The 15,315-nt window shown below is 37.0% G+C and overlaps 1 protein-coding gene across 9 annotated transcripts in view; it reads right to left on the reverse strand.

Moving 5' to 3' along the window:
• Positions 1–2,913: 2,913 nt before the first annotated feature.
• LOC139327210 (sodium channel protein type 2 subunit alpha) overlaps positions 2,914–15,315 on the reverse strand; it is a 63,518-nt gene continuing 51,116 nt past the window's right edge. For 5 of the 9 annotated variants that reach the window (XM_070956941.1, XM_070956947.1, XM_070956943.1 and 2 more), the window contains 7 exons: positions 12,787–12,909; positions 10,155–10,436; positions 9,106–9,159; positions 6,808–6,945; positions 5,637–5,741; positions 4,365–4,635; positions 2,914–4,178 (listed from right to left, as the gene is read on the reverse strand). In XM_070956941.1, the coding sequence (XP_070813042.1) occupies positions 2,983–4,178; positions 4,365–4,635; positions 5,637–5,741; positions 6,808–6,945; positions 9,106–9,159; positions 10,155–10,436; positions 12,787–12,909 (2,169 nt within the window). In that variant the 3' untranslated portion in view covers positions 2,914–2,982. The remainder of the gene's footprint in view (positions 4,179–4,364; positions 4,636–5,636; positions 5,742–6,807; positions 6,946–9,105; positions 9,160–10,154; positions 10,437–12,786; positions 12,910–15,315) is intronic. The other 4 variants (XM_070956945.1, XM_070956946.1, XM_070956938.1 and 1 more) reach the window with 2 other exon arrangements.

Below are 15,315 nucleotides of genomic sequence, written 5' to 3' on the forward strand. Positions count from 1 at the left end.
TTCCTTCCTGACCTTTTTTCCCCCGCTTTAGTTGACTGCTGGCAGGAATTTTGTTCTTCTTTATTCAGTTTATGGTTTGGTCAAGCTGAAGTGATCAATAATGTTATAACATACAGATAAATCAACAAATTATGTGGCTAGGACTTTCATACTACTGCAGACACAGTCCATCCCAATGAAATCAATTCATGAATCGCTGCCAAAGTCATCAAGCCAAGTGATGAAACATTAGAATGTGGATCTATGTGTATGATCCAACTTGGAGAGAAACATGAGGATCTGATCTTTCAAAAGTGAAACTAACCTATTCTCAAAGGTACTACTTCTTTGGAGTTGATGGCAATATAGTTATTCTATGCTTTAGGATTGAGAAATGGATTCATGTTTAGGATCAATCCAGTGACAAATATGCTACAAGCCCCCGGAAATGTATTTACGATGGAAACATCAATTTGTTTTTATTTTTATTAAGTTTATGAGCACATATTTAAGGCCAGAAAGCACATAAAAAATGACAGAATCATGAAATAAAATAAAATAAAAAAAGAAGTCTTTATTCTTTTGGCTCAACTGTAGTGCGGCTTACCGTTCTTTATGCTAATAGCATTTTCCCTGCATGCAGTTCACCAAGACACAAAGTCAACAGTTTCAGTAAAAGGAGGAATTAACATTTAATTTTTCTTTGTGGATGGAATACAAAAAAATGTCCTGATGGGATCAAATATACAAGTTAGCTACTTAATTTTGTGTGTGTTGGGGGGGGGGAATAATAATTGTTGAAATCGCGTATAATATTTAAAAGACTTCTAGTGCAGCATGAATCAATAAGAAGAAGAATAGTCTATGTAAACAAACACTGGAAAAGATTAAGGATGTTGAATAATAAGACTAACTGCTGATGCAGGCAGTGCTAGAATTTCAAACAAATCTTTCCCACCACATTTCAATTACTAGTTATAGCTATTTGGAAGCAAGTGCATTTTGGACTCAGTCTGGAAAAAATCACATTAAGATGTGTGCAAAAATACAGTACTAATTAAAAAAAAAAAAGCAACCCAGAAACCTAACGTTCTCCCCATACCCTTCTTTCGATATTTTTCCACTTTGTGAAATTCTTCAATTAAAAAGTGCTATGAATAAAAGGACCTTCTGTGACATCGACCTGAAAATCAGTTTTGTCGTTTATGTACAAAATGCCAAAAAATAAAACTGAATGAAATTTGTACACTATTTATATTTTTTCCTTAGAAAATGTTTAACCAGTTATTCTGAACAGATTATGCTGTTTGCAATATGAAGTGTACAGCTGGCTACGCACTGTATAACACTCACATAAAATTCCAGAGAAGAATAAAAGAAGTCAGGGCAGAGCAAGAAGCTTCCCTCCCTCCCTCCCTCCCTCCCTCCCTCCCTCCCAACCCCCACCCCCACTAGCTGCAAACTATTGCTTGATGAAATGAGGAATGATGTCTGATTGAACAATTTTGTTTCACTTTTACCATCAACATATGGCTTCCCATATTAGATTTCTGAACAAATCCAAGAAAAATACAGTAGCGAAGGCAAGATAAACAACATGCATCAGTGAGAGCCTCCAAACTACTTATAATGGTACAGAATACATCATATTTTCCTGTTCAAGGTTTGCGAACTACACTTATTGTGGTACATATTTGATGCAATAAATATTGTGCACAGGTCATTATTCCTTTGCTCAAACATGCACCACAGGGTTAAAGTAACTATTTACATAGACAGCTTTATCTCATTGACACATACAATGTCAACCTTGCTGAGAGCAGAAGATGGCTAAACAATACTGCAGGAAAAAGTAAAAACTAACTTACAAATGTCCGACTTCCCCCGTCCCCTTTTTGGATAGTACAGTGCTCCAGGGATGCTCCAGGATTCTTAAGAAGATACTTCCCATATCTCCACTCAATTTTACAATTAAGAGTACAATTTATATATGCTCTTCCTCTAAAGTATGGCCCCTTAACTCAGTGGGAATGATGATCAAGTATCTATGTATGGATGTACACGATAGTCAATGTTCACGTCACCTTCATAATGGAATCATTTGGAGGAGGAGGTGAGGGGAAGGAGTGGGGAGGAAAAACATCTGAGCTGAACAACTGTTGATTTTATGAGACCTACAGGCACATAAGAATTATCAGGATGAGACATAAAAATCTATATTATTTTTAAGCACCTTGGAATCTGGAGCCATCCTGAAACACAGAAGTCTTTGAAACTCTTGTGCAAAGAAGTCCTATTTGTTTCCATGCATGGTCTACAAGTGCAGCATGCCTTCATGCAAATCACTTCTGCCTATACATTACAACAGAATCAGACAGGACAGCTGGGTCCTCCTATCCCCCCCTTGACCTTGGAATCCCCCTCCCCACCCCCCACAACATAAAACCCATTTACAAAAATAGTCACATATAATAGTAAACAACCTGTGGATTAAAAAAACGACAACTTCACCAACATGGGTTTTTGTAAAAATATGGCAAATGTGTGGCAGTTGGAATGCAAACAGCGGATACAATTATTGTTTCTGAGTGTTTTATGATCAACACAGGTCAATTCTAGGTTTGCACCTCTTTTACTGATCCCTACAGTCTGGATAGCCATTTTTCTTTCCTCTTCAGCAGTGTCAGCTGGGAATGCCAACAGGAGACGCCTGTCAAAAGTGCCATCCTGTTTTACAGAGCAGCATTTGAATTGACAAGGGGTCACTATCTTGTTAATAGGCACTGACCTTAAGTATATAGCTAACATTTGTATGTATATATATATACATATATATACATACATACATATATATATTTATAGATATTTTTATGTGTGTGTATGTCTGTTTAAGTGTGCAAAAACAGTCAGTTTGGCATAAACCTCCTACAGGAGTCCTTTTGAAATAATACTTTACTTTCTCAAGCTGTAAACAATTTATCATACAGGAATAATTCATTTTGCTCATTTTTTATAGTCCCTGACATCTTTACCTCTATCTTCTTTTTCTGATTTGTCTTTCTCGTATTTATCTTTGTCGGGCTTTGTAACGCTATCGTAGGAAGGTGGAGAGGTGGTGGAGGGGGTCATATCGTTTTTTTCAGGGGTAGAATTCTCATTTAGCTTATCAATGATCATATCTTCTTTGATAACTGTGTCATTGCCTTCTTTAATTCTATCTTTATTAAACATGCAGGAAACTTTCTTAACTTTTAGCCTTAAGAGGAAGCGCCTAACGGCTCGCTGAATAATAACAGCGGATACTTCCTCTTGTTTTCGTTTCAATGTGGTGGTGATTGGTTCATAAGAGGCTTTTGAAGGGTTGGCAGCCATAAACCGGTCTTCCATTTGAATACGGAGGGCGTCCATTTCATCACTTTCACCCAAGACACGTTTGGTGAAAGCAAATAAGATGTCAAGGCAGTGAATTCTATCACCACTCACCATGGGCAGGTCCATCGCAATAAGCTGAACTTTGTTTGGTTTTGGTATTAGAAGAGGAGGATCCAAAGAGGCTGCAAAAGCAGAGAGTTTGGCAAACTCTATGAATTGGGTTGCATCTGGATCAAACTTTTCCCAGACTTCATAGAACATCTCAAAATCATCCTCACTCAGAGGTTCAGCACTTTCTTCGGTAGCGACGCTGAAGTTCTCCAAAATGACAGCAATGTACATGTTTACTACAACTAAAAATGAGATGATTATGTAGCTGACAAAGAAGAAAATCCCAACCGAAGGGTTGCCACAGTCTCCCTTGACTGAGCTACCTGGATGGTCTATCTCAGGGTCACAATCTGGAGGCCCGCTGTTCAGGATGGGGGCTAGCAAGCCATCCCAGCCAGCAGAGGTGGTAATTTGGAAAAGGCAGATCATGCTGTTGCCAAAAGTTTCAAAGTTGAACATGTCATCAATGCCAACTTCTCTCTTCACGTAGGCAAAATTGGACATTCCAAATATGGCGTAGATGAACATGACCAGGAAAAGCAGGAGACCGATGTTGAACAAGGCAGGGAGAGACATCATCAAGGCAAAAAGCAGAGTGCGGATCCCCTTTGCTCCCTTGATTAGACGCAGGATTCGACCTATCCGGGCAAGTCGGATTACTCGGAACAAGGTGGGGGACACAAAATATTTCTCAATAATCTCTGCCAGGAACATACCTATGAACAAACATTAAATGCCTATTAATATGGAATGCAGATTTAAAACTTTAATCAGAATGTAATTACAATTTTGTATGAAAACGTAAAGAATCAAACCTATTTTAAATATTAAAATCATCTGTTAATTTCTCAGTTTTCATTTATAATATGTTGCATCTTTTACTACAATGAAAATTTTCTTACCTACAATAGATAAGATGACAACCACAAAATCAAAAATATTCCAGCCAATTGTAAAATAATAATAGCGGAGTGAAATCAGTTTCAAGACACATTCTCCAGTGAAAAGGACGATGAAGATAAAATTAATTCGATACAAAATAGTTTCCATTGCATCAGTTTGGTCATCAGTTTCTACCATCATGGTAACCATGTTAAGGCAGATAAGAATCATGATGCTGATGTCGAAGGCTTGTTTTGTTACAAAATCAAAGACCATGCCTTGAAATTTGTTCTGTAGTTAAAAAAAATAAGGATTATTCATGTATCTCAGGATCAGTTATAGACGATTATAATCTATATAATTATCATTTATGATCTGAAACTTCTATAAACTCATTCTACAGTATACTTGTCAAACTGCATAGACAGAAGGTGCAACGAGAAAAGAATGCCACTATGTTCCCGGAAAGTTAGTTAACACTCCATAAGTGTGAAGTTATGAAATATGAAGCATTATGAAGCATATCCATTAATAGCTTTCCTGTGGAATTTCACAGTCTCATTGAATACCTGAATTAGATAGGAATACCATAACAATTACTGCTGTAACCCTGTTTAGATTTGTTAATGCTAGATTGGTTTGGTCAGCCCCAAACTCATTTAAATATCCTTCAGAGCTTTCAGAGCCCCTGAATACATAGTCGTCAGAATTTTGGTGGCATAATAATTGAAAATCTGTAACATGTTTTTTCCAATGTGTCTAAGCTAGAAACCATTGAAAACTATAGAGTAATCCAGGGGTCTCCAACCCCCAAACCGCAGCCTGCTACTGGGTCATGGCCTGTTGGGACCAGGGCCGCACAAGCATGTGAAGCTTCATTTGTGCATGTGTGGGATTAGGTTGAGCACACAAACCTGTCCCTTCCCCTCTGCTGCTGCCGCCGTGCACCACCATTGCTGGTTCATGCAGCCAAAAAAGTTTGGGGGCCGCTGGCATAATCCCTAAATAGGTTTAACATAGTTTAAGAAAAGAAGAAGCAACTCTCCAAAATGGAAAATAACCATATGATGTCATCCGTTGTCCATCTCAGTTACTTAACTAAAGGCTTTGTTCATAAAAACATTAATTTTTTAAAGATATGCTATTTTTTTCTGAGCCCACCCCTTCCTCAGTTACTAGTTTAAAAAGATTTCGGGGGACTATAAGGTGTAAATTGTTTTCCAACTCTAGCACGCATTTTCAAAAACAGTGAGAATAATGAAAAAAAACAAAACCCCACACATAACACTTACTGCTGGCCTGGGTATAGGTTTCTGTGGTTTCTTGGAGCCCAGTTTTTTCATTGCATTATAGTATTTTTTCTGTTCTTCTGTCATAAAGATGTCTTGACCTCCAAAGTAAAAAGGAGAAACGAAAACTAGTTACAACCAGGTATTTCCATTCTCTTTTTCTTTTTGTTTCTCTATATATTGACTTTGATTTGATGGGCAATCTCTTTCCTTGGGCTGCCTATTAATAAAGCAAAAGCCATGCAAGTGGGGGAGGGGCAAATGGTGGGAGCAACCCCAAATACAAGCTCTGCTCCTTTGTACAAGTGTTGATGTTATATGCATGGATGTACAAGTGTGCAGAGTTTCAATCTGGAAGCACACCACTCTTTTGCCCTTCCCTTCATTAGGGGTGGCTCCCTAATGGCTAGAAAACAGTGTATCCTTCTTCCATAGTTCAGCTAGGGTCAGGAATTTAAACTCAGCAAAGTTACAGCAGATTGAAAAATGATGCCACCATCATTTCTGTCACCGTCATGTATTAAATTTTTGTCTAAATTCCCTGTATCTTACATCAAGATAAAATACCGTAAAATAAAAACATCCATAGTTGGATAAAATCTCAAAGATAGTAAAACATCCAGGTTAAGAAATAAATAAATGAACAATTGAAAAAAAATATTTTTCAGCTCTCATGATACAAGTACCTTCAACAGCTAAAAAATCAAACCAAACCAAAACAAAACCCAAAGCCCATATTGAAAAATGAAAAGCATGATATAAAAGATAATTATGGAAAAGGATCATATCACAAATGACTTCCAGAAGTGTTCATCTTTTGTTAGTTTCCAGAAAGTCATTACCAAGGGTAATTATTTATTATTTAGATTTATGAGATCTTTATTCATATTTATAAGAAGTAGTGCATTATCTTACAATGTAATTGTTTATATCTCCTGTCTTTAAAACTAACTCGTGGTGGAAATCTTTCATTTCATGTATTGTTAAAACCAATACACACCATATGCTCCCTTTTTACAGTGGCAAGTTTAGAATTAATATTTACAACTTATTTTAGGTTGTACACATTGGAATAATAATTGATACTTGAAAGAAAGAAAAATCAGAAGAATTACACAAAGCACAATGTTTTTGTTAAATAAAGCCTTTGAAATCACCATGATAGAATACTTATCTTCTTTTTTTGCTGATTGAAATTATCTATGATGACACCAATAAATAAATTCAAAGTGAAGAAGGATCCAAAGATAATAAAGATGACAAAATAAAGATACATATAAAGGTTATCCTCATAATGTGGCTGTTGTTCCACCTGCAAGGGAAACAAATTTAGAAATAGAAAACTGTGTGGAAAAATATATTCAATTCTATAAAATGTATGGGTATTATTTTTATAAAGTATGAATCCTGGGTCAAGCCTTACCATATTTAGTCTTTATACGATACCGTTATTAAGAACAGCCATAGAGAAGGGTTTGACCAATTTTTATTTTAACTTTACATAGTGTATCTATGTACCATTATTCAACTAAAGCATTTATCTTCTCAGTTATTACTCACTTTTCTCTATTTGCTCTCCTCTCTAAAATCCACTGATGTAGATTTCATGCTAGAGTATATGGCTTTTGCTAATAGACAATTGAGGTGTTTATATTCAAAGAAATAGCTAAAGAGAAAGACACATTCTGAGCTTAGGAGAAAGTGAGAAGAAACCGAATGGAGATCAATGAACAGACTTTCTTGATGACACAGAAGGCTGCTTATTGTTGTTGTTGTTGTTAGTTGCGAAGTCGTGTCTGACCCATCGCAACCTCAGGGACAACATTCCTCCAGGCTTTCCTGTCCTCTATCATCCTCTGGAGTCCATTTAAGCTCACACCGACTGTTTCAGTGACTCCATCCAGCCACCTTGTTCTCTGTCATCCCCTTCTTTTGCCCTCCATCTTTCCCAGCATCAGGCTCTTCTCCAGTGAGTCCTTCCTTCTCATTAGGTGGCCAAAGTACTTGAATTTCATCTTCAAGACCTGGCCTTCTAAAGAGCAGTCAGGGTTGATATAGTCAAGGCTGCCTATACAGTCTGCTAATTATGATGCTCAAAATGTGCTGATGCATTTAAAAATGTTAGCTTTAAGCATGTAGCTTCAGTTTTTCATTGGGACCAATCATTAGGAAAGAGTTTTACTGTTTTCTTGGAAAAGAGTCATTTCAACAAAAGGAGACCTCCTATTAGGTTATGTAATTTGTAGCTATGGAACTGTACCTGCACTTACACATATACACAAAAGTATAATGAAACAAAAAGTATATGTTGATGTGTGTATGTGTCTGTATGTTTTTGACTTCTGATTCCTTTTTTTTTTTTGCTTCTCAGAAATAGGAGAGTAAATTATTATAGAAAATCTTATCAAATAAAGGGTATCTGAAATCGATTCTTTTTACTGACCTTAATAATGCGCAAAGCAAATGTTTTAGATTTTATTTCTTAATTTCTATCGTATCTATATCATGTTGTATTTTAAGTATTCTTGACCTGTATTATTATTACAGATGAATACCATAAATATGCATTCATCTAGATCCTATTCTGGGAATGTTTTGCATCAGTTACTCATTTACTGCAATTAAAAAAATAGAGTCTTCATTCTAATGAAAAAAACTGAGAATTATGTATGGCTAAAATAATCTGATTTTTTAAATAGCAGAGTATGACTGGATTGAGTGATTTCTTTTTTACTTGCACTGGTTGACCATCAAACTGGACTAAAAGATACACTGCTATTTTTATAACTAGCATAGGGCAATATGTTCTCATTACTTCCAGTCATTATCCTTTGATAGGAAAGGATTCCTGTATTTCCTCCAGTGGAATTAGGCACACTGGAGTATTTGAGATCCATTTTTTAAATCTTTGCTTATATTGAAGGAGTGGACCAAGGGTTGGAAGATTTAATAGCAAAAATGGGTGCCTTAAGCCTTTATGGCATCCATTTTACCTCTTAAAAATTTCCACTCCTGTTTTTCCTGTTTCGGGGGAGAGGTTATGACTCCATTCTTACCTTTTAAATTCTCCCCTAAGGTAAAATACACTGGGAAACAAACAACCAAACAGAAGTATCTTACAGCCATAACTTGCTCACTCCTATCTCTCATCCCAGCATCCTACCTGCCTTGCCTCTTTGAAAAAGAAAAGAAAGCAGACAAACACTATGATCAATGGCAAATTTGCTTTAATCCTACTTTACTAGCCTTAATTTGAAAAAAGAATTGGAAACACTTCTAGGGAAACACTTGCTGATCTGATGAGTAGCTATGGATGCAAGTATCCATGTAGTAAACCCACCGCATTTGGGCTACCAGGCAATTACAAGATAGTGCCAAAAAAGCAAATGTTATGTCTCTCTTCTCTGCAGTCTTGTAGTCAATCATATTTTTGCAGTCCAATACTGGTTTCCCTACCCAATAGCATACTTACGTTTCGTGAATCTACAGCTGCATACATGATGTCCATCCAGCCTTTGAAGGTGGCCTGCAAGCAGAAGTCAGGCAATTATATTTTAAGCAAGGGACTAAAAGTGTACAGTAAATAATAATAATAATAATAATAATAATAATAATAATAATAATAATAATAATAATAATAATAATAATAATAATAATAATTTTATTTCTATACCGCCCTTCTCCCGAAGGACTCAGGGCGGTGTACAGCCAATTTAAAAACACAAGACACAACAATGATTAAAAATTAAAATAATTAAATAGATTTGGCCGATTTAAAACCCCAAAAATTTAAAATACCCCAATTTAAAATTATTATGTTGATAGCCCGTAGCACATTTAATTCCTAAATGTTCATGTTGTGTAAATTGTAATGTCTTTTAGAAGACTCCATGCCCCCCTGCCAGTTACATTTAGTGAATTTACAGCTGCATACATGATGTCCATCCAGCTTTTCAACCCACATATATTATATTCGGAAGAATTCTTGAGGAGTTGGTACCAGATTGTATTACAAGAAGTAAAAAAGACAGGTAATTTCCCATCAGGCTGTGTTGAATTTCACCCAGAGTTGCATTCTGTTTAGCCTCCATTGCTAGCCTAGTACAGCTCTCAAAAATGGCCATTCTCTATATCCACTTCTCTTCTCTGGTTATAGATAATTTCCTTTATTAAATAGGGGTGAGAGAGATTGCTTGATGTGTAGTGAAATAAATAAACAACCTATCACAGGTGCATCTGCATTTTACTAATGATCATTTTAGTTCATGTATAAGATATAATTTATATGGCACACAAAAAGTTTACTAACAGGTGTATTTTAGAGAAGAGCTTAGAAGAAAAAGATTAAGGGGTGCCACCTATGATGCAAATCAATCCATTTCAAAACCTGGCAGCTGAATCATTTGTAAAGTGACTGACAGTTCAGATTGATGGAATTTTCTAATAAAAGAAAAACCTGCTAAAGCGAGGAAATGAAATGGTTGTTGTTCAAATTTTAACATAGAAAGAATAACTACTTACTACTTGAAGCAGAGAGAGGTAGCCAAGTCCCACATTATCGAAGTTGACTTTTACATTTTTCCATCTGGCTGTTTCATTTCTTTCAATGAGATTCTCACACTCGGTCTGATTATCAACTTCGTCAGTGCTGAACATTTCCCCAGTTGTGGTGTTAACACAGTGGTAGAACTTGCCAGCAAACAGATTCACTCCCATAATGCTAAAGATTAGCCAGAATATAAGACATACAAGAAGCACGTTCATGATAGATGGAATTGCTCCCAAGAGAGCATTCACTACTACCTGTAATACAAAGAAATAAACACATGAAGCCAAAGAAGTGAAAACATATTTGCTAAAGTGAGACATGAAAAGGGGAATTTCTAATTCACAGTTTTGCTTCTTGGCCATTTTGTGCTACAATTTAATCTCAGCTGAAGGCAGTAATGGTAATAATAGATTATGAAAAAAAAAAAAGATCAGAACTCAGGTATAAATATTGGTTTGAACAAAGAAATTACAAATTTAGGGAAAAATTTAAGGAAGAAAGATTTCCCAAAATTTAGCATCACAAAATTGAAGAGCAAGGAACATAACATGTCGTAGAATATGTACTGAAGCTCCAGTGCAATATCCTATCAGTACTCTAACCCTAAAAATACTCTTTTCTTACACATTTGGAGAACCAAGTTGCAAGTCAGAGGAAAATGAATTCTAAGGAATATTAGCATTTAAATATCAAATAACCCTTAATGTTATCATCATTACACTGCTTAATCATCTCCTCCTTACAGTCTCTGTAGCCAAGTGGGAAGGACAGTCCAGGTGCCATAATGAAGCAACAGAGGCTTATGATAAATAATTTTCCAGCCGGTTGATATGTTACCTTGACAACACATCAAGAAAACAAGTAGCTGCAGTTCAGAGTTAGCCTGGAAACATATGCATATGAGACCCCCAAATATTTCAGTTATTTTCTTTACTAGTAGCAAAAAGGGCTAGATACTGTATTTTTCGGAGTATAAGACGTACTGGAGTATAAGACGCAATTACCTTTTTTGGTGAGGAAAAGAAGAAAAAGAAATCTCCCTTTGCCTCTGCCTCTGAGCAATTTTGCCTCATTGAAGCAAACAGCAAACAGCCTGTTTTACTTCCATTTTCGTTTTCAGCATAGCTTGATTAGCACAAGGAAAAAAAAACTGCTCCAGGAATTTACCTCTTTGCAGCAAGCAGCAGAGTCCTGCACAAAACAGCTGAGAGCAAATCAGCTGAGAGTCGGGAGGCCGATCCAATCAATTTTTGCTAATTAGGCTATGCTGAAGTTGAAAGGAGCTGTTTTTCCTTGCTGTTTGCTTGCAAGGAGGTAACTGTTGCGAGGCAGAGGCCAAAGGGTGGGTGCCAGTGGGTGGGCGGGACTACATTCGATGTATAAGACGCACCTAAATTTTCACCCCCTTTTAGGGGGGGAAAAAGGTGCGTCTTATACTCCGAAAAATATGGTAGATCTCTGGAACTAATCTGGAAATAATTGGGTTGTGGTTATTTCTCGCTAATATATATCCTGGCTGGGTTATGAACATCAAGGATTTGGTGTTTTTTTAATCAGGGCAACCTGGTCTACCCAAATATGGGATGGAGTATACTGCTTCCGCTTTCACCTTTCAGCCCCAATCCAGGAGCCTTTGCAGGCAGTCGCTTTTGCGACAAACTATTTGGTGTTAAATTTAAATTTACCGACAAAGAAATAAAGGGAGACCAGTATAGATCTATTTCAAGCTATTTACCTCTCGTCACCTAGCCATACCCTTCTGGGATTCGAACCCAGGCTACTTACATATTAGGTAGATGTATTAACCTCTAAGCCATGGGCTCTCCTTGCTTATACTAGTCTCCCTTTATTTCTTTGTCGGTAAATATAAATTTAACACAAAAATAGTTTGTCTCAAAAGTGACTGCCTCAAAGGCTCCTGGATTGGGGCTGAAAGGCAAAAGTGGAAGCAGTATGCTCCATCTCATATTTGGGGAGACCAGGTTGCCCTGATTAAAAAACACTTAATCTCTCCCCTGGTGTAGCTGACAGAGTGAGGTGAACCCGTGGCTTAGAGGTTAATACATCTACCTAATATGTAAGTAGCCCGGGTTAGAATCCCAGAAGGGTATGGCTAGCTGACAAGAGGTAAATAGCTTGAAATAGATCTATACTAGTCTCCCTTTATTTCTTTGTCAGTAAATATAAATTTAATCCAAGGATTTGGGTTGGCCATCAATTTTTCGAATCAAGGAGTTTCTTTAAATGATGTATTTTTAAAAAATTTGGGGCAAGGATACAACAGACAGGATTAAATGTAGCACAATTTTAGCTAGCCTTTTTTTGACTGCTTTTTTTTAGTCTGGGATACCCACCATTTCAGAGCTGTGATTTAAATGAAAATAAATAATCTGACAATGGGGTAAATAACTGCCTTTAGACACTGCCTAGATATACTGGAATTATTTCTCTCATGTTGCCTAGAGGCTAAGGGAATAGAACTAGCATGTTGCCCAGGGCCACTCTAAATGAAATTTAAACTACTGGCTTTGAGATACACATTTGTAGGTATATCTTTAAGAAAATAATTTGCTTCAAGCATATGTTATTTCATATTTTTCTTACCCTCATTCCTTCGAACCGTGACAAGGCTCTTAGAGGTCTTAAAGCTCTTAAAGTCCTAAGAGATTTAATTGCACCAAGTTCAGAGTAGCCCAAGGCATTTGCTGTTAAACTAACGATAGAGACCTACACAGGAATAAAAAAAGAAAAGAAAGTAATTTACTGTGTGAATAATAGTCAAGAAATCTGTGGTAACACCACTTCTCGCCAGTCTGTCACAGCTGAAGATTATTTTACAAAATCAAACTAGTTCAGAGGAGTATAATGAGTGATATCAAAGAAAGAGAAGGCAAGAAAACGAACTGAAGAATCTTGCTCCTACTCTGAAGTTTATAATTTTTATTTTTATTTATTTGTAGTCTGCCTTTAATATTTTTACAAATAATATTTTGTCAGATCTGAATCAATTACAGGAAAATACAGCAATAAATATTTTTTACCAGATTTAATAATTTTCTGCTTTCAACCTTGTGCTAGTTTATGTCTTCTATTGTCCTAAATGAGCAATTTGACCAATATCCCAAAATAAAAACAATATTCCTCCTGGTCAAATTACCACAACTGAAGTTCAAATGGATTTGTGCAGGAAACAGTTACAATGGACGGGTAGAAATTATTTTTTTGTTCATCTCGCACTATTCTCTTACGGAACCATAAGACCATCTTATGTTGTTTATTTGTTTATAAAATTTACTGGCCACCCATCTTACTAGTAGTGGATTGCTACTGGTTCACCGCAGATTGGGCAAACCAGGAACGGCAGTGGCGGAAGGCTCCGCCCGGACGTCTCTGCACATGTGCAGAAATGTCATGCGTGCACACGAGCGTGAGCACGCCCACGAGCCAACCGGTAGCAATGGGGTTTGAAACTCACTATTGCATCTTACTCACTACCTTAACCTTACCATAGGTTAAATCTGAGCAGCTTACAGTTACATAAAAGCTAAAACATAAAAAGTTAAAAACAAATATTAAAACCAAAGATACATGGGGAGGGCGGGGGCAGAGTGGGGGGAGGTGGGGTTCTGTTATTACTCAATAAACCACCTCTTATGGAATGATGGAGGAGTCACCAACCCCTAAGTATTTCTGGCTCAATCCTTTCAGTTTTTGACATGTTCCTGACTCCTGCTTGCAAGAACCAGAACTATAATATCCTCCTCACCAGGACATTTGAAATGGCAAGTGCTCAGTCCCTGAGGAGGTTATTTCTCTCTTCCAAATCCTTTGTTTTTTGTACTGCCTGGTCTGCCTATCTGCTTTAGTCCAGCAGCTTTGTCCCTTTGCTTCACCCAAGTGTGTGGGATAGATAGGAATCCCATAGTCCGTATTGGTAAATCACAGAAATGAGAATGATTAAGGTGAGCTAAAATCTATAGTGCTGTCTTCTGTAACTAATATGAGCTTGAGACATGCGCTAGAGGAAAAGCCACCTGGGAGTCGAAACAATAAATCAAATGTTAATTATAAGTTAAACTTACTGGCAATCATAATAATTTATACTGGTAACCGTTTATCCCTCTCAACATTTTGCAAGTCTCTCAAGACCTGGCTATGTTATTAGGCCTGGAGGTCCCAAGGGCTGAAGGAGATTTTGCAATGGCTTTTTTGATAGCTCCTTATGCAGTTAATATTACTCCTTCCTGTTTTATGTGTCTTTTTTGTTATTTTAATTGTGAAGTTTTTATGTGATTGTTTTTATTAATTAAGTGCTGTAGGTGGCCCAGAGTCACTTTCATGTGAGACGGGCAGCTATATAAATATGATAAATATTCTTAAAAATATAAAAAAACCTTTTACTTTCAGATTAATTAGCCTCCTGTGAAATGAGAGGCTGCCGGGGAAAATATTCCTAAAACATGGTTGAAGTCACAGACATGATGTTAAAAATATTCTTCCTAAAAATAGTACAAAAGAAAAATAAGATTGTATGGTCTGCTCTTGCTTGGAAGCATCTTGGGTAATTCAAAGATGCATGAAAAAAAGAGAATTATATAAATCAGAATCTGCACATATGAAACTAGAGACAAAGTTACTTTGACTTTCCTTTAACTCAGGGGTGTCAAACTCGCGGCTCGCAGGTCGGATGCGTCACATGCTGGCCCTGCCTCCACCCAGTTTAGCGAAGGGGAAAAAAAGTCCCGATACGTCACATGATGCCGCCGTGACGACACGAGTTTGACACCCCTGCTTTAGCTGTTCTAGAATGTGCAGTCTTACTTTTTGCGATTCATGATTAAGGTCCACTTCTTTTAGATTTTCCTCCAACACCATCTTGTTCTTGTCATGCCTCTCTCCCTCTTTCTTTCTCTTTCCAAAGATAGAAATTTTGAACCTTTAGATCTCTTGAGCTTTGTGTCTTTTTTCCTTTCCAAAGAGGATGGAGTAAAGTATTCCTTGGTCCTACTTGCACAAGAGTGGACTTTTTTCCCTTGCCTGCCCACCTGTTCCTATCCACTGCTCACGTGCTTAGATGAAAAGGAATCAGATATCACTCCTGAGATGGCTGAAGTGAGCAAAGGTAATGAAGTG

Source organism: Pituophis catenifer, unplaced genomic scaffold, assembly GCF_029215685.1.
Source record: "Pituophis catenifer annectens isolate HBS135680 unplaced genomic scaffold, rPitCat1.0.hap2 SCAF_1, whole genome shotgun sequence".
In the NCBI taxonomy this organism is placed as follows: Eukaryota; Metazoa; Chordata; class Lepidosauria; order Squamata; family Colubridae; genus Pituophis; species Pituophis catenifer.